The sequence below is a fragment of the Lytechinus pictus genome, chromosome 1, assembly GCF_037042905.1.
Source record: "Lytechinus pictus isolate F3 Inbred chromosome 1, Lp3.0, whole genome shotgun sequence".
In the NCBI taxonomy this organism is placed as follows: domain Eukaryota; kingdom Metazoa; phylum Echinodermata; class Echinoidea; order Temnopleuroida; family Toxopneustidae; genus Lytechinus; species Lytechinus pictus.
Window position 1 is genome coordinate 403,400 of NC_087245.1, and position 19,433 is coordinate 422,832.

General features: G+C 34.5%; 1 protein-coding gene across 1 annotated transcript; it reads right to left on the reverse strand.

Moving 5' to 3' along the window:
* Positions 1 to 1,263: 1,263 nt before the first annotated feature.
* Positions 1,264 to 18,287, reverse strand: LOC129255401 (uncharacterized). The gene is made up of 8 exons (XM_064096412.1): positions 18,261 to 18,287; positions 16,939 to 17,097; positions 15,979 to 16,099; positions 13,595 to 13,768; positions 12,188 to 12,271; positions 11,674 to 11,781; positions 10,096 to 10,292; positions 1,264 to 8,315 (listed from the first exon to the last, which is right to left on the reverse strand). The coding sequence occupies exons 1-8, from the start codon at positions 18,285 to 18,287 to the stop codon at positions 8,235 to 8,237; spliced, it is 951 nt and encodes a 316-aa protein (XP_063952482.1). The 3' UTR covers positions 1,264 to 8,234.
* Positions 18,288 to 19,433: the final 1,146 nt, after the last annotated feature.

The following is a 19,433-nucleotide window of genomic DNA, read 5'->3' on the forward strand; positions in this document are numbered from 1 at the left end:
GGGTTTTTTCAAGCTCCATCAAAGTACCTTGAGCGTTTTCTTGATCAGAGCGTCCGCGTTTTATATTCATGTTTACACACCCAAGAGAGAACCAAATGAAGCAAAAGCAAATGCTTGCAAGCAATTATTTTAATGCATCCAACCCATTGTTTCAACCTATCCACATGCATCTCCCTTCTACGACCCTACAAATTCAGAATATAGACAAAAATAATTATATCATATTGGATGGCTCAGAATGGAATACCAGAAATATTTTAAGAGTTTGGGCAAATGTTCCACGAATTGCAGATGAGTGGATTATTGGCCCTAACAAGTGGGAAATTTATGTTATTTCCATGAAATAAAGCCATCCAATTTAAGTATTATCATCTATCCCATCTCCCCCCCCCCAAAAAAAAAAGTGAAAAGTGACTTACGGTTGCCGAGTTAGGTGTCATAAGAGTCTTGCATGTAAACTTTAACGTTGACCTGAAAATGACCTTTGACCTTAACATGTGACCTCTGACTGCAGCCTAACATGCAGGTCCCCCAAGTCCATCTACCATCCAAGTTTGAAAGTGGAAAGTTGAAAAGTGACATGCGGTTGCAGAGTTAGGTGTCATAAGAGTCTTGCATGTAAACTTTTAACGTTGACCTGAAAATGACCTTAGACCTTACCATGTGACCTCTGACTGCAGCCTAACATGCAGGTCCCCCAAGTCCATCTACCATCCAAGTTTGGTTGAAAAGTGACTTGCGGTTGCAGAGTTAGGTGTCATAAGAGAGTCTTGCATGTAAACTTTTAACGTTGAACTGAAAATGACATTTGACCTTAACATGTGAGCTCTGACTGCAGCCTAACATGCAGGTCCCCCAAGTCCATCTACCATCCAAGTTTGAAAGTGGAAAGTTGAAAAGTGACATGCGGTTGCAGAGTTAGGTGTCATAAGAGTCTTGCATGTAAACTTTTAACGTTGACCTGAAAATGACCTTAGACCTTACCATTTGACCTCTGACTGCAGCATAACATGCAGGTCCCCCAAGTCCATCTACAATCCAAGTTTGGTTGAAAAGCGACTTACGGTTGTGGAGTTGTGTCATATAAGGTTTGTGACGGACGGAATACGGACGGACGACATTTGGTTCTCTAAGTCTAAGTGTCGGATTCCTTTGTGGCTGGCATACAAGAAATAAAACTGCCTTCCTCAAACCATCTTATTTGGATATTATGTTCTAGCAACAAATTGGGATATGTAAACAAACTAAAGACATGAACAGCCATTTAACAATTACTGAATCATTTATTATCAAAGATAGAAACATTGCGTAAATCATCCATATTGAATTACTGGAGATTTAAAAAAAGTTAAAAAATAAATGTTAAAAAAGGGTAATCATAAAAGTACTTGTTCATCATTGGTCATTTGCTTGGGAGCAAACATGTATACAAAATTAAGCCATGCTACATACATGCAGCAAAAATTTGTAATTAGCATAAATTAATGCACTTTACTAGTCTTAGGAAACAACAATTTTGTCTGCAGACAAAGTCTAAAAGATTGTCATAGAATAAAAAACAACAACAAAACAGAGAATCTTAACATCCTTCAGTACTGAGAATTACACATCATTATTGAAACAGAACTGGGCTGTATGATGTCAAATGAAAATTTAGAAACAATTTCAACATCATTAAATCAACACCTTTCTGAATGGCAAACATGGCCGATCTTTACATAATGATGAATGAAAATTCAATTCGAAAATGGAAAACCTCATTGGCTCTGGCAAATTCTAAAATCCCAAATAAGGATTTTTTTTCAAAAGCATCAATGTTCTTAATGTACATGTACATACAATTCTTCTTCAGTCAAACCATTTAAGGAATTTGACAAGTATGAATACTACTTGCATGTTGTATTTCAACAGTCTCTTAAAAATGAGTTAACATTAATTGGCACATAAAGAACAAATTTTGGCAACTAGATCATTTACATCACTATTGAAATCTTACAAAATCTTTTATATTTGCTTGTCTTGACGCTAAGTTAACTTGACAAATTTTGTCACCACACCGCCACACAAAATTTTAAGACCACACTGCTCGCTGACTTCTTACTTGCAATTCTTTGGCATCTTTTGAAACCAAATTTACACCACATTTTGTAGTCTATGTCGGACCCAAAATTGCTCAAAATGTGATTGTGTGTACAAAGTCGATGCAAATTGAGTTTTCAACCAAAAATCATAAAGGCATGATTATTTTTACTTTCGCTGGTTTAAATGGATCGTTTTTTATGCTATTTATGATCGTATAAGGTTTCCTGTCAAAGTTCATTGAAAAAACAATAAAAAAACAAAGGTTCAAAAAGACAAACAAATAGATAAGAATTTAAAAAAGACAATAAAATATCAAAAATGTTTTCGCAATTTTTTGTAGATATTTGTAAGAAATGTAATAATTGATATTTTCACCAGAAATAAGCATTCTTCTAGTGAGTACAAGGCAAAAACATACAACCAAAACACATTAAGAGGAAAAATCATATGCTTATTTGCATTATCAATTTAAAAATTTTACTATACAGACTTTTAGTTAAAATGAGGCTCTATGCGCGTGCAAATTTTTGCGGCAATCGTGCAATTAGCAGCCGAGTATATACTGTTTTGAAATAGCCCAATTAAATTAGAATTAAAACTTCATTTCCTTTGACCAATATCAATTCTGAAACAGCCAGAATACAATGTTTTACTACAACTACCTTTTTTTCAAGAAATTCTTCACTCTTTCAAATTAGTACTGATAATCAATTTAAGCACCATGATAATCCAAACAGACCTGATGAAATTGCTTCAAAGTCTTTCAACTATATGACTACATTTCTACCCAGACATAATCAAAATAACTAACAAGTGGAATGCCTCTGGCCGTCTCACCTGCATCACGCGATTCAATATAGCAGCAGTGCTGATTTTGAAAACTACTATAACTCGCACAAGATGTTCAGTGATACTTGGTTACTCTTATTTCCACGTTTTATGAACTAGACCAATACACTTATAGAGATATGATGGCAATTCAACAAATACCCCCAACGTGGCCAAAGTTCTTTGACCTTACATGACCTTTGTCCTTGATCATGTGACCTGAAACTCGCACAGGATGTTCAGTAATACTTGATTACTATTATGTCCAAGTTTTATGAACTAGACCAACACACTTTCAAATTTATGGCTGTAATTCAACAAATACCCCAATTTGGCCAAAGTTCATTGACCCTAAATGACCTTTGACCTTGATCATGTGACCTGAAACTTGCACAGGATGTTCAGTTATACTTGATTACTATTATGTCCAAGTTTCATGAATCAGATCCATAAACTTTCAAAGTTATGATGGTAATTCAACAGATACCCCCAATTCGGCCAAAGTTCATTGACCCTAAATGACCTTTGACCTTGGTCATGTGATGTGAAACTCAAGCAGGATGTTCAGTGATACTTGATTAACCTTATGTATAAGTTTCATGAACTAGGTCTATATATTTTATAAGTTATGATGAAATTTCAAAAACTTAACCTCAGGTTAAGATTTGGTGTTGACGCCGCCGTCGGAAAAGCGGCGCCTATAGTCTCACTCTGCTATGCAGGTGAGACAAAAATCTAACACTAGAAGATAAAACAAACTATACCCAGTCAATGAATATCATTTTAAAAAACATCTTGCAATTATTAAAGTTCATTGGTGACCTACAAAGACAAAATTAATTTTGTGATTTAGTACTCTTCATTTTCTTAAGAATTATTCAGCTGTTAGAAGATCATCAAGAGATAAGATGCATCAACAATAGAACAATCCCACCCTATAATCTAGACAAAAGTATCCTTTAAGATAAATACAGACATTTAGGGAATATTGGATGGCCTTGAGTGGGATGCGTTAAAATATAGTACGAGCTGAAGAACAATATTGGACGAGTCGAAGATGAATCCAATATTGTTCTATTCTACGCATCCCACGAAAATTGGTCATCCAATATTCTTATTATTATTTAGATACCCCCACAAAGCTAAACATAAATTAATAAAGAAATGTTTGTTTATAGTAGTAGGCCTAGTGTACGGTACCGGTACGTAAACAAATTCACACACATGCATTGCATTGTACGTAAAATTCTCACATAAATTACATGTAGCTGTAGCGTGCGTCGCGTCGTCTGCATAATTATGAAAAGTGCAACTAATATGCAATGCAATTTTGTTGTGACGTTACAATAGCTTCATGCACACAATCATTTATATTATTAAACAATGATAATCTTGTGGGTGGGGCAAAATATTCATTTCGTCCAATATTTTCAATATTAGACGGTTTGCATAGGCATGCACGTTAAAAAATAATTTCAACATTTTGTCTCCTCGAAACAACCTCGCAAGACGTCAAAAAATATCTGCACCTCTAAAACCCTAAATCTAAATAATAATCATTTACATTGGACAAGAATAGCACGTGATGCAGACAGAAACATGAATGGGTTGTCTTGTGTGGAGGAAAGAGTAGAGTGACAGTGATGTAGTGTCATGCTCAATGCAACCACAAAATAGTATTTAAAAAAATCATGTTATTCATCAAAAAAGAGAGGTAAATAAAAACTGTTTGAATTTCTATGTTATCAACTGCTTTTAATACTATCTAGTAATACTTGGGCATACATACTAGAGTAAAACTACAGCTATATACAATATATATACATAACATGTTACATTATCTTGTAAGAGCTAAAAGGACTTATTCCTCCTTGTTCTCATTAGACTAGATCATATCCACAATTCTCACAATACTGGAAGACATGAATATAAAACCAAACTGGCAGTGAATGGTTAGCTGGCTGAATGAATACAAACATCTACACACATTTTTAAAAAACACATAGAAAAACACAATCTTCAAAAAGAGAAAAATTTGGGGTCAGTTATACAAACAAAGTAATAACAACATTCTAAATTCTTAATGCAGAACCAGTGGCATTCACATATAAATGAACTTGCTTTAAATATAAGAAATATTTTATCAATAAAACCTTATTTTGAAATGGGTGAATTTGCCGAGTGTGAGGTTAATCTGTCCACCCCAGTCAGACACTATCCAGATCTAAATCCTGCATAACTACTTACTGCTTTAATTCTTTTTGTCACTTTCATGATTAAAGTGACTAATACTAAAAAGTACAAGATATAGTTCCCCTTTGTAATAACAATGCATTTATGAAGATGGAAAAAAATCTACCCCCCCAGAAAAACTAAGACCATCACTGAACGTGATTGATACCCCTGCCCTATGCTGTTACCATGGCAACAGTTTCCGACATATGGAAAAAAATATGTCTTGCCCATCTTTACCCAAAGACCTATGTGTGAGCACAGTATCATGAGAATTTGTTAAAAACTGATAAGTAATTTGAACCGCAAGGTTTTGGCCTAATTTTTTAGACATACCCTAATATATTGTTACCATGGCAGCACAATTTCTGACACACGAAATAAGTGTCTCGCACATCTTTACCTTGAAACCAATGTGTGAGCCAAATTTCATGGGAATTAGTCAAAAATTGATGAATAATTACAACTTAAAGTTTTTTACCCAATTTTTGCCGTATAATGTTATTACCATAGCAACATGATTTTGGACACACAAAAAAGTATGTCTTGCACATCTTTACATCAATACCAATGTGTGTGTCAAATTTCATGAGAACTGGTTAGAAACTGAGGAAGTAGATTGAACTGCAAGAGCTTTACCTCATTTTTGCCAAAATATACCGTTACCATGGAAACACAATTTCTGACACATGCGAAAAATGTGCTCCATGTTTCATGAGGTTTGGTTAAAAACTAAAGAAGTTTGATGCGTGATTGCCTGATTCCTATATACCCCCTTCAAACTTTGTTTGGCAGGGGTATATAACAGCAACAACAATATTTTTTTTTAATATCAACAACAATGGCAACAATAATAAATATTTCACTGACTAGACCCAAAATGAAGCCAGAACACATCAGACCAAATTCACAAAGGTTGTTTTGAATCTGTGGTTTGAAACCATGTTTTATGTAGATTTCTTGCCTTGATTAAGCTTTATTCAGTGCAATTATCAAAGCGCGCTAAATAGATGATTGTTAATAAGGTTACTATATTTAATTTGCCCACTGTTTTGAATTAATGAATCCACTGCTTGTGTCAACTGATTTCCAAAATCAGTTGGCTCATTAATACATCAACGTAAGGAACAAGTGTCAATTTAAAGTTCTGTTACAAAAGCATTCATTCGTTTGTTAACGCTTTATCAATATACATGCTGAATTAAATGTGACTAAGGATGAAACCTGCATAAACCATATCACTGATTAAAAAACATTTTTGTGAGTTCAGGGCAGTAAACTGTGCAAAAGCTTAAAGACCAACATCTCATACAGAGTCATGGGGGAGGTGAGAAAAATCATGAATCTCTCATGAAATAAAATCAAAGGTAATCTTTCCCTTTATTTTCCAGAAATAAACTAATTACATAACAAAACAAAAACCTAAAGAGTAGAATATATTGTAGAAAGCTTGATAAATGATCTCAATGAATGATGTCCAAAAACATATTCTCACTGACATTACAAATACTCTGAAAAGATTGGAAATTGTTGGGAGAAAGTAAGACTGTCAAATGATTTTATCTTAATATTCTGCATGAGACCGTACATAGTGATATAGACTTCAGTAGATGCAGACTACATTGATCTTCACAGAGAAAGGCTAGAAGAAAAGGAAAAGCTTTATAGCAAACCTCAATGTAATTGGTTCAAATAATTATTCTGAAGAAATCACTAGCATGTTTAAGTATCTGGTTCAAAGAAAAAATAAAGACCTTCAGACAACTGTCCAGTTTCACTGTGAAAATAATGTAGAAAAAAGGCTTGAATGATCGATTGACAATATCAAGTGATGATGCTACTTGAGATAAGTACTGAAAACAAGAAAATACAACACTGGAGATGCTAACAAACTTAATTAAAAGTTGTGTGCTTAAAGCTTTCATGGCATGACTGAAGTCTGTGGACAAGATTAAAGTTATCTACAAGGTGATCTGGGGTCCGTAACACAAAGATTAGTGATAATAGTGATAAATTGATAGACCAATCAAGATCAATGTTTCATGTGCTTTTGGTTCAAAGTGCCAGCTATGAACCAATGAGAAGTGTTCTTTGATATTTGGTATTCATCGCCAAGCTTTGAGTTACGGGCCCCAGAATGCATTAAAGGGGAATCCAGCCTTGGCCATAAAATGTTGTGTTGGGAAGGAGAAAAATAAATCAAACAGAATGGTGAAAGTTTGAAAGAAATCGGACAAGCAATAAGACAGTTATAGCTGCTTTAAAATTGAGATCACTAATAGTATGTAGATTTCAAATTGGCAACTGGGTAAGTAAATTATGACAAGGGGCAAGGACAACTTTCCCATAGTCCAAGTACTTTATTATCAGGGATTTGTGGTTTTCTCCTAAGTACCCATTCCCCTGGGGCAGTAATCTAAATATAACCCAGGTAGTATATTGTTTTATGTCCTCATGAAAGAAAAATATAATTTGAAATAAAACTTTTGGGAAAAAGGACATTTTAGCCATAATATGTATTGGAGTACATAGAAGAGTAGTCCTTGCCTTACATCACTATGACATCCCATATGCGGCCAATTTGAAGTCTCCATGGGTATAGTGATTACCAATATTTACAACTTTTAAAAATTCATAACTTTTTTGTTGTTTGTCCAATATTGTTCAAACTTTCACCTATCAACTTGTCTGATTTTTCTCTTTCTTATAAAAACAAGTTTTTATTTGGGTTGGATTCCCCTTTAACCTATCAGGTAAGCATTACATCTACACGTATGCTCATGGCAAGCCAGTCTGCACACAGTTTTGTCTACAGGCAATACATGAACTTCAACAAAAATATGATGATCATGCACAAAGGACAGGATACTCCATCCTATTAATTGAATTAGGTTGTTTCGGTGTGTTTAACAAGTATTAAGAATGATAAGAGCACAATTAACATTTGCAATGTAGTAAATCAGAACAATATACATTATGACCAATTCAATCTACACAATGAATGAACCAATCACAGCTGCTAACTCCATAATGATGCAATGATTGACCAATCAGAGCTTTGATAGTTGATGACATCATATCAATTTGACCAATCATTGAGAGCTTAGAGGACTACTGGCAGGTGAAAGTTCACTAACATCCTCAGCGGTATCATTTCTCTTTTCTTCATCCACCTGAAACATGTATTAAAAGAGATAAAGATCATATTACAGTTAATCGTGAAATTATATTTTCAATCTAATTGTGTGTTTCTTATTATTAAAGAAAACTAAAACAGGTGGTACACAGTTTCAGAATACAACAAAAGGATATTGTCAATTCTTTGATGTAATGAGCTAGTTTTAAATTGAAAGACTATTTTCATTTATGTAATAACAGGGGTGTTAGGAAGAAAAAGGAAACTCAAGCACAATACATTAAAAAATCTATAGGAATACAAAAAAGCATCCCAATCATTGTCAAAGCATTCTACAGTGGTTTGACATTCCATGTCATGTGGCATGCCGATGTTAACCCTTCAGATCAAACTGGCTCCTGCATATTAAGCGAAATTCCAGAATTCACTATTTTTGTCTCTTCTTTTGCAAATTTCAAATTACTTATGAACAAATGAAAAAAGTATATATGATTTTATAACTACCTAAGAAATTGACTAATTTTATCATTTTCTGACAATTTGCACTGTTTAGAGCTCACTCATTATGAAAGATATATCATATATTAAATTATGAACATATCTTGTATAATTTGTCGGTGAATCCACGAAGTGGCACACACGACCGTTGATGCGAAATCACTTTTGAGATAAACGTGAATAAAGATTTTTACATTTTCGACTGCCCGTTGCTATATGATTGTGAAGTTTAACAGAATGAAGAATGTATACCCAGAGCCAGGTATCTACTCTTGTTTTCCATGTTAAAATTTTAACGAATGAACATCAAATCTTGAAATAGCAGTGATGCAAACACATGCATGACAAGTGTCATTTTGTGGAAAATATTACTTCAACGTGAGTAGAAACGCTACACACCTGCATGCAATTTTGTGGATTATTTTACAAAGGATTTTGAGGCTAGTGTCAATTTTTCCCCTTAAATTATCTCATTAATTGGGTTCTAAATTTCGGTGAAATGATACACCATTCAGTGACGGCTTTAAGCATGTTCTTGCGAGAATCTGAGATATAATATTTCTCAAATTGTTTATTGTCTTCGCTAATACCCATTATGCTCACAAAATATACAAATGCATCATTAACAACTGGACAAAGGAAGTTAGAACCTGACTTTATCTTGTGGGTCCGAGAAAATGTCATCAAATTAAAAATGTCTGTATTGTTGAAACCCCTGAAAGACATTGTTGAAACACCTGTTGAATGCCCATTATATTGTCATTGGCTTGTCACATGGGGTTAACGCAAGCTGGTACTAAAGCATGTTCATATGCTTTATTATGGTGTGTATTATTTTATTAAAAATTGTGGTTGAAAGATTTGCCGAGAGAAAAATTGAATAATAATCATTTCAACTGCTATTAACATGTTTTTCACTTTCTTCAATTTCAGTTTCCCACATAATTCTAATACCATTTAATTCATTACCAGCTATATATTTTATTTTAATGTAGATTCTGACTTTTATTCATGCAGTATTTTATAACAGTTGGTCTCATAATCATATCATTTGGGTCTACTTGCTTACATTAACCCTCTACTCCAACATCCTTGTGTCATTCTGTGCACACAATCATTTTCACACTGTTTTCTCAATTTTTTAATTTCCACTTGTAACATCCACTTGGTCTCATCTGAGTAGACCCATTGAGAAAACTGAAATGATGAAGTGGATCTTAGACTAAATAGATGTGGATGAAATTAAAAAATAAACAAATTTATAAGATTCAATGTGGTAATAGACCAACTGATATGAGACCAACTGGTAGTGGATATACCTCTTTATCTTGATCGCCCTCTGAATGTTCAGTGAACCCACTGTCTGATGAACATTCCTCGTTCTCTCTCTTATCATCATCTCTATCTACCTCCCATGGGGGTGGGGCTTGACCAGGACATCGTTTGAAAGCAAACTTATAAACACCAAACCCGGACAGACCAGTGGTGAACCAAAACTTCTCAACAGTGTACAGACCTGAAAGGTTTAGGAAAAGGGTCAAAGGTCATTGACTTTTTTTTGTTACATTTAGGCCATTTATTCCTGAAATATGCTATACTTGTAGTGAGGTAAATTCAATTTAAAACAAAGAGTCACCACCACCACCAGGTATAGTGATGGCCAAATCAGAGGAAGAAATCAAGCAGATTTGAAGAAAAAAAAGTTGACTTTACATACACTATCAAAGTATCCGGAAATGCACTAATGAAAAGGTCACACAAGGAACGGTAGTACTGTATGCTATTCTAGGATTCCTATTCCACAATTGGTGAACATTAATGATGTGATACAGCAGTTTCACCCGTTATTCAATACTTGGACCCACTTTCAAAAGACTTGCAAGAATGGTAACTTTGCCATTGTACCATCGTAACATTTGTAAAGGGTGGGCGTGACAAATGAGTGCAGTATCTTTTATCCAGAAACGAACAGTTCTCCCCTCTTTGATTCTTGTATGTACATGTGTTAAAGACCCAAACCGGAGCTAAAAATGAAATTCACTAATGGGAAGTATATAACCTACATGTACATAGTACAAAAATGTAAGTTTTATGTATAATTCACAGCTTGACAGCTTTTGCTTACAAAATGCTCAAATTAACGGGTTTTCAACAAAAAGCTTGATTGATCTATATAACGACCTGAATTACATAACGTCATACTGTTTCAGGAGGTTGGTGATTCCATAGACTTGTACATAAAAAAAATGGATTATATTCATTTTATTCTAGATAATGAATTAATATATTTATTCAGTGCCCAAATGGATGAAAACCTACAACTTGTCACTAGTTGTTTTTTTTGTATGTGTGATTTCTTTATTTGGCTCTTATTAGGCCTAAAGTGCTATGTCAGGAAATGTTGTTATAAATAATCTGATTGTCGATAGCTTTGGAATGCTGTTCCAAATTAGCGGGAAATACAATATGGAAAACAACTAGTCCAAAGCTTTTGATTTCTTCAATCAAAGCTTCGGGAAAATATGTATTTTTGATAACTCTTTGTGATAGTAGTATAGAAAAAAATGTGTAATCTCAACAGGAGAAAACTCACCTTTTTTTTTTTTAAGTACAAACCTATGAAATCACCATGCTTCTAAACAAAGCATGACATCACAGTCTTGAAACCAGTAAAACACACAAGCCTTTTTTTTTTAAGTGCCATTTTTTGAGCTATTCTTAAGCAAAATACTCTGCTGATAAGTGGTGAAAATGCATAAAGCTTGAACTGCTGTGTTTAGTGGTTTATAAGCTTTCAATCTATATATGACTTGTCAATTTTATTTTTTGGGTCCAGTCTGGGTCTTTAAGACAACATACACCCCCAGACGATTACTGTTTAAAGACATTTTTCTCACCATCATAACGATAGCCATCCTCCGGTGCATAGGGACTATCTGACTTGTAACCTCTGATTACACGAACAGGATTTCCTGTTTCAACATTCTTACTAAGAGCTAGATTACCTGAAAATAACATTCAATCAAAGATTAAGGAATTATAAACATAGTCAGAAAAGTACTTTCAGCCCACATATAAGTGGTGTAAATTTGAAACGGAGGGGGGGGGGCAAAATTACATTTTATTTTTTTATTCTATTTTTTTTCTTCATTTTTTTAGCAGACAGTGGTTGACCGGACAGAGATACACATTTCCTTATATCAAATTTCAGAACTTTTATTAACGAAGTAGAACTATGGAGATAATATGGGAGTCAGACTTTTTCAAAGTCTGGTGACATGTAATGTTACAGTACACGACATATAAGTTAATCCCTCCTAAATCATGACAGGGCCGAGCCACTAACAAAATTATGATTTATGACCATGGGTACACAAAATGATTTTGAACAATATTCAAACTGTTACCTACCTCTTTCTAAGGACTGATCTTTAGACTGTGGAGCGGTTCTCAGGTTTTTAGGATTGTTCTTGGTGCCTCGAAGATCTCTACCACCTGATCAACAAGGGACAATAGAAGAACATGAAATACCTTTCACCTTATGTACAGTATTTTAATCTTCCAAGCATTTCTGAATAGATGCACCCTTTATAGTACTCCATGTTAATCCAGAGAGATTTGTTGACAACAGTGTACTCAACAACCATCATAAATAAAAACAATTCTCTCAAGTGATTTAAACCATATTTTAACTTAAGTTCTACTGAATTAAGGCTGATGCACACCTCACCACTGGTCCACAAATGGATACTGAATCTAAAACATATTTCACACTCAGATTCAAAAATCTAATTAGGAATTCAAAATGTTATTCTGATCAATCTAATGGATTCTAGAAGCAATTACATCAGATCTCAGCCGTTGATTGCGCGATCGCCGCAAAAATTTGCACCCACGTAGAGCCAGATGTAAACTGCAAGACTGTACATGTATAGTAAAATTTTAAAAAAATTAATCGCTTATAAATATTTTTATGAATTAATTATGCAAATAAGCGTATAAAATTTGCCCAAATTTATTTTTTGTTTTGTTTTTGCCTTTAACTTAATTTGTAAAGCTAGTACACTGTAGAATGCCAATTTTTGGTGAACATATACATTTTTACATTTCTAAGAAAAATTTACAAAAAAATTGCCGAAAAATAATCAATTTCCTATGTATCTTATATCCTATGTATTTCTTTGTTTTTTCAAACCTAAGTTTTTGTTGTTTTTTTCAATGAACTTTGTCGGGGACCCTTTTGCAATCATAAATTACATAAAATAAATCCATATACCAACAAAAGTAAAAATAATCATACATTTCTGATTTTTGGTTGAAAAACACAATTTGCATTAATTTTGTACACGTAATCATGTTTTTGAGCAATTTTGGGACCGACATGCACTTAATACAAAATATCGCGTAATTTCAGAACCACGTACCTGGGCATTGCAAAATTTGGTCTCATAAGATGCGCAAGACTTGAAAATAAAAAGGTCAGTGAGCGGCGCGGTCAGAAAAAATTTCGCGACGGCTTAGTGGCGAAATTTATCCGTTTAATAAGGGTTAAATCATTTGATGCTGACTTGAACTAATTATAACATAGTTGGTATTTGCAGTCTGATGAAAACAACAAAATCACTATTTTAAAAATGCACATTAGCTATTTTTTTTGTTAACTTACTCTTTTAATATTAATTTTGACTCATGTTATATTGATTTTACTTTTTTCACGGTGTAAAAATTGAAATTAACTTAATAATTAATGCCAATTTAAAGCGCAAAAGAAAATTGATTTTAACCAGCTGTGTATCTGAATGAAAGGAAAGAACATACCCTGTCCAGTGAATGTAAAGCATTCACCCATGTCTAAATCATCTTCATAACCACCAGACAATGCTACTGAGTAACAACCCTCATCGTTACCATGGATACCAGATACAGTAGGTCGATGTACGCCATCTCTAGAGCACTCCATTCTCATCTCCCATGATGTTCCAATTTCAATACCTACAAGATAACCACCAAAATCAATAAGCAAAAGATAAAATATTAACAGCAAAATTATCTTTTGACAGATTTCTTACCCCCTCCTTTCACTTTCCCTCATAATGTATCTCCCATTTATACAAAATATTCTTGTAATAGGTTTGGTATCTGGGTGTAAAGAGAAATAAGATTAACTTTCACATTTAAAATAAATCTAATAACATCTATTTCTCTGTTTTGAAAATTTGGTAATCTAAAAAATATTCCCTTTTTAGAATGGACAGGTAAAAAAGGGGTGGGGCAGAGCTTGAATTAAGAATTCAAATGGAGAAGGAATTTTTTAGGGTCCTTCAAGAGAGAGGCAGGCAGGGGGGGGGGGTATCCAAGGTCATTAATAAAGGTCATCAATAGTTAAATGTACTTTCTAATGGGACACATGCACTCGATTACCATAGGGCATCAAGGCCACAGGAAAAATGGGTACTTAATTTGGCCTGAAGTCTAAAGATATTTGGAAGGGCATCAACGCCATTTCTGAGGGTATCACATGGCCTTGGGTGGCCATGGATTAATACGAGTTCTGGTGGGGTGGAATATAGGGTGAATTAATCAGTCAACATTTTTCACAACCATTCTGGCATGGGAAAGTGTTTGACCATGCTACTTGCTGACTTTCTAGTCTTGTGATCTTTTGAGATCAAATTTGTACGTGCATGTCAGACCAAAAATTGATCAAAAACATAGTTCTGTGTACAAAGACAATGCAAATGGAGTTTTCTCACCTTATTCAAAAATTTATTATTTTTACTTTCTTAGTCAAAAATCAACTAATTTTAGCATAAATATGACCAGCCACCCCAAAATGGAATTTTAGACTTTCATTGACTTTGTAAAAGCACATTTAAGGTTGAGAATGATTAATTTGTCAAAATTGATCACCCATAAACCTCACAAGTGCATGTAATTGGTTGAATGCAAAAGAAATTCAGTGAGAGCTTCATACAATTAAAGGAGAAAACAAGGTTTGAAGTACTGGGTTCACTCAAGCATGATATGTGCACTGTGCAATCTCAGTGAATTTTCCAAGCAGTCCGCAGAAATATGGTGTCTATAAAGAAATGCTTGTAACATTTGCTTTTTTCAACTTTACAACTTCAAATTTTTGAAAGTTTGAAGAAAAATTGCTCTTTCAGGATACCCTGGTAATTTATAATTATATCGTAGTTTAAGGGAAGACGATAGCTAGATAGATAAGACAATTCAGGTTTTGAGATTATTCTATATATTGCAAATAGAGAAACAAATCAATTTAGAAAACGTTGAGTGCAACAATTCAGTGACCAAAGCCATATACCTCAACGCATAGAAACATAAAATGGAGAAGAGCTAGTAATATTCGATCTCCACTATTTTTTTGCTATTTCTAGTGTGTAATTTTGCAGGCATCATTAAAACAACTTTCTTGTTTTTCGTAACTTTATAATAATTATATAAATTAATATTCCATATGTTTCTATAGTGTTCCTAAAGCTTTGTCTTTGAAGAATCCTGTTCTCATATTACTGAGGATGAATTATTGTTTCTTAAAAGACACACCTGGCTTTTTTTTTATTCTTAAGAAGGAAAAATGTGGTTTATTTACCGGAAAATATTTTGGAAGATTTAATAATACAGTCTAGTAAATTATATTACACTCTACCATTATACAGCCAAGATAGCCAAGATGGGGGGGGGGGGGGTGTTGGATTCAACCCTTCCCCCACCATGGGACAACCAAAAGTCCCAGCCTGGTTACACAACTCGTAATTACACTACTCTGCTTTAGAAAGATAATTGCCAGTTGTGGTAACGATCCCAAAATGACTTTTTACATAATCTAATATAATGACCACCCAAGTGTCTGTTTGTATGAATAAAAAATATGTGCCAAAGGATTCTGGAAGAAATTGTGTAATTGCTGAGAAATAAGCAAAATAAGCGCGGATTTGGTCACTTCCGTCGGGTCTTTATTCCAGCAATAATAATACACTGTCCCACATGTGCCTATCTGTGTTGGCGATCTTCAGTGTGATCGTTTTTCAGCTTAGATTTTATGAGTTCACAAAGTTCAGTTTATGTAACTGTACCAGATCTAGATCCACGATGATATAGTAATACTTCACCTTGGTTTTACAGACTTTCTCACGAAATTAGTGTTTTACTGCAACTATACTTTCATTTAGCTTTAATACCTGGTATAGCTCCAAAGGTGTTTTCTCTGGGAGTTCTTTTGACTGGTTTGTAGTCTACATCTTGGTGATCAAGGCTGTTATCCAAATATTCTAAATCAACATCACTTCCTTCCACTGGTTGCTAGATATTAGGATATAACATGTTAACATCTTTTAAAGAATAATTAAATACAGGCTTGTTTGCTATAATATAAACTAACAAATACACAAGGATGTTCAATTCAATTCAACTCAATTCATTTATTTGACATCCTTTAAAACATACAAACATATGTACAAGTATACAACAAAGTAGTAAAAGAATTCAAATCACAGTAAAAGGTCAAGTTAAAGGTCAAGTCCACCCCAGAAGAATGTTGATTTGAATCAATATAGAAAAATCAAACAATGCTGAAAATTTCATCAAAATCGGATTTAAAAGTTGACATTTTAAATTTTGCTTATTTTTCACAAGAGTTATCCACAACATGCAAATGAGAGGGTTGATGATGTCCCTCACTATTTTTTTTAATGTTTTAATTATCAAATATTTACAGACTTGACAATAATGACCAACATGACTGAACCATAATGCTTAAACCATGGTAATTCCACTTGTTCATAGAGGATCATGGAGGAATAAATAAATTTGTCACATGATAATGAAAAAATTCAAAATACTATTATTTCATATTATTTTCCCATAATAAAATACAAAAGAAATAGTGAATGGGTGATGTCATCAGTTCCCTCATTTCATACTGACCAGGATGACCATAATTATAAAGTTAATTAGAAAATTTATAATGGCATATCTTTCTTATTTTACATCCAATTTCGATGAAATTTTGTTGGATTTTTCTCTTTTTACTCAAATCAACTTTTTATTTGGGGGGTGGACTTGTCCTTTTTAAACATCAGTTGATGGAATACAGAGATAGTAATAGGCCTTGTTTGAATATATAAGCTTTTCTAACTTACCCTTCCCCGCAACCTGCGAGACTGCCTTCTGCCAAAGTCTGAATATTCACTGCCTCCATCGGGTCCAGCATCCGCTGATCGTGGTGTCTTGGGTGTTCTTGGCGATGCAGTCGATGGACGCTTCCTCTTAATCCCGCTTGTTTTCTTTGGAGCGATAAACTGTCCATGGGAATGAAGAGATGTACATAATTTATCTTGTGTATTTTATTTTGTTTAAATGTACAGAGAAAAACAATTAAGGGTCATGTGGTCTAGCTTCTAGAGCATTGGACTCATGATTGAAAGGTTGTGAGTTCAAATCCCAGCTCTGCCATTATTTTATCTCCAGTTTAACCCAAAAGGCCAGAGAGTAATTCTGTTGTCTATAAAGGTCAGCCACTATATGACTGATTAACCTTCTACATACATGAACGTAAGATACTGGCTAGGCGAAGCAGCGGAAAGCTGCTTTGCAGAGTTCCTTCAGGAGTTACCCCAACAGAAACAGATCACAAAAACAAGTGAAACCTCAGGCAGTCTCGCCTGCATTATATGCAATCCAATATGTAGTGCTGACTTTAATAAAAGCAATTATCAAAATAAAATCACATTATAAAATCCTAAGCTCATTGACCTCAAATAACCTCTGACCATGATCATATGACTTGAAACTCATAAAAATTATTCAGTGATAGACCTACTTGTTAACTACTAGCATACATGTAGGGTCTAGACCAGGGGTTCTCAAACTACGGCCCGCGGAGCTTCTCTATCCGGCCCGCGAGACTGTGCTGGGTTCTTTTTAATCACTTAAGTCACAATATGAAACATAGCTCAATATGATTACAATGTGTATCCATGTAGACCTAATCGTAATAAAAGTAATGGCAGTCAAATTAATTTGACTTTTAAACAAAGTTTAGTGGTGTCTTTTCTGTCTGTTCGATCTTCTTTCTGATTAGATGACCAGCGCTGTTCTCACCATGTTTGGATCTACATGAGGTGTGAAAGTGCATTTTCCACAATGAACATTTTAAAGAACTCATACCGAAGTACCTTGACAGGGGCCGAGGAACGGTTTTCTAAGTGGGGGGGGGGGGGCTGGCCATGCAAAAAATCACAATCATATGGTCATTTTTATGTTTTTGTTAATGGTTTTGGGAAAAAGTGGGGGGGCTAAAGCCCCCCCCCCCCCCCCCCCCCCCGCTTCTGCTGCTTGACCAGTGAACATTTACACCAGCAGTGCCTTCGTCTAGCAATTACACCTTTTGTGCCAAGGTTCAAGCAACTTGTTGCTGACAGACTGTCACTTTTCCCATATTGAAAGTGACTAGGAGACTGACATCCTTGTTAGAGTCTACAACAGACATGCTCTATTATTCATTCTACTGCAAAAATATTGATACTTCAAGACATTATCTGTTTCCCCAATCCCAGTTATGTATAGGTATAATCTAGATTACTTTTAACAAAGTACTATAATTTTGTTATTAATATTGACTCTCGCTGTATTTTGAAATCTTTTCTAATTTTGCCTGCGTTCCATATAACTGTTATAAATTTGTTGGAATAAAAGCTCCCAAAATAAGGGACAGATTGCACAAGAGAGCATCTAGGACCCCGACGGCAAGGGTCTTTGCGCTTCGCGCACATTTTTGTCTAAGTATCCAATTCACCCTGGCCCTTTCAGGTTTACTTGGAGTCTCATCTGGCCCTTCAAATAAAACGTTTGAGAACCCCTATTCTTGACCCTAGTCTAGATCCATTTTTTTTATGATTGAAATAGACTAGGCCTAGATCTGGATTCAATTTCAAAATTACTAGTATAACATTTCAAAAACTTAACCTCAGTAGATTTAAGGTTGATTTTCATGGCAAACGTTTTTTTAAAAAAAATTCTAGTAAAACTGGGGCAAGCCGAAGAGGCCGAGGGCCAACGAGAGAGGCCAACTTTTCTCATAGTGTATTTTCTTTCATGAGGATGTTTGTCTACATAAGTGGAAAAGTTTCCACTTAGCATATTCCCCAATGAAAACTGAAATAATTATGAAGTCATAAGTTGCAGAAGATAACGGACATTAATTTGATGAAGCTTTGGTAAATCGGGACAACATGATTATCAATACTATCTAGAGTACCGGTAGTAGAGCATTATCTCATTCTCACTTACCCATTATTTATAAATATGGCCTTTGAATCCCTTTTCAGCCGTTTATTTGTAAAATTGGAAACTTTAGTTTTAAACATTTTCTTATTGTTATTACTTCTCGACTGTTTTTTTTTTCAATTGGAATGTATGGTAGTGGATCGTATATTATCCAAGGCTTGACATTAGCAGTGGCCTGGGGCCACCAGAAATTCACCTCGGGCAACCATTATTGGAAAAAATGTTAAGTTTTGGTGGCCCAAATCGGGCAACCAATAATTTTCAAAGTAGCGCAATTTTTCTCCCGATTTTGCATTTATCAACTTTCTACAGTTCAAATTGCAAGCCAATACGTCATGCGCCCTTTCCT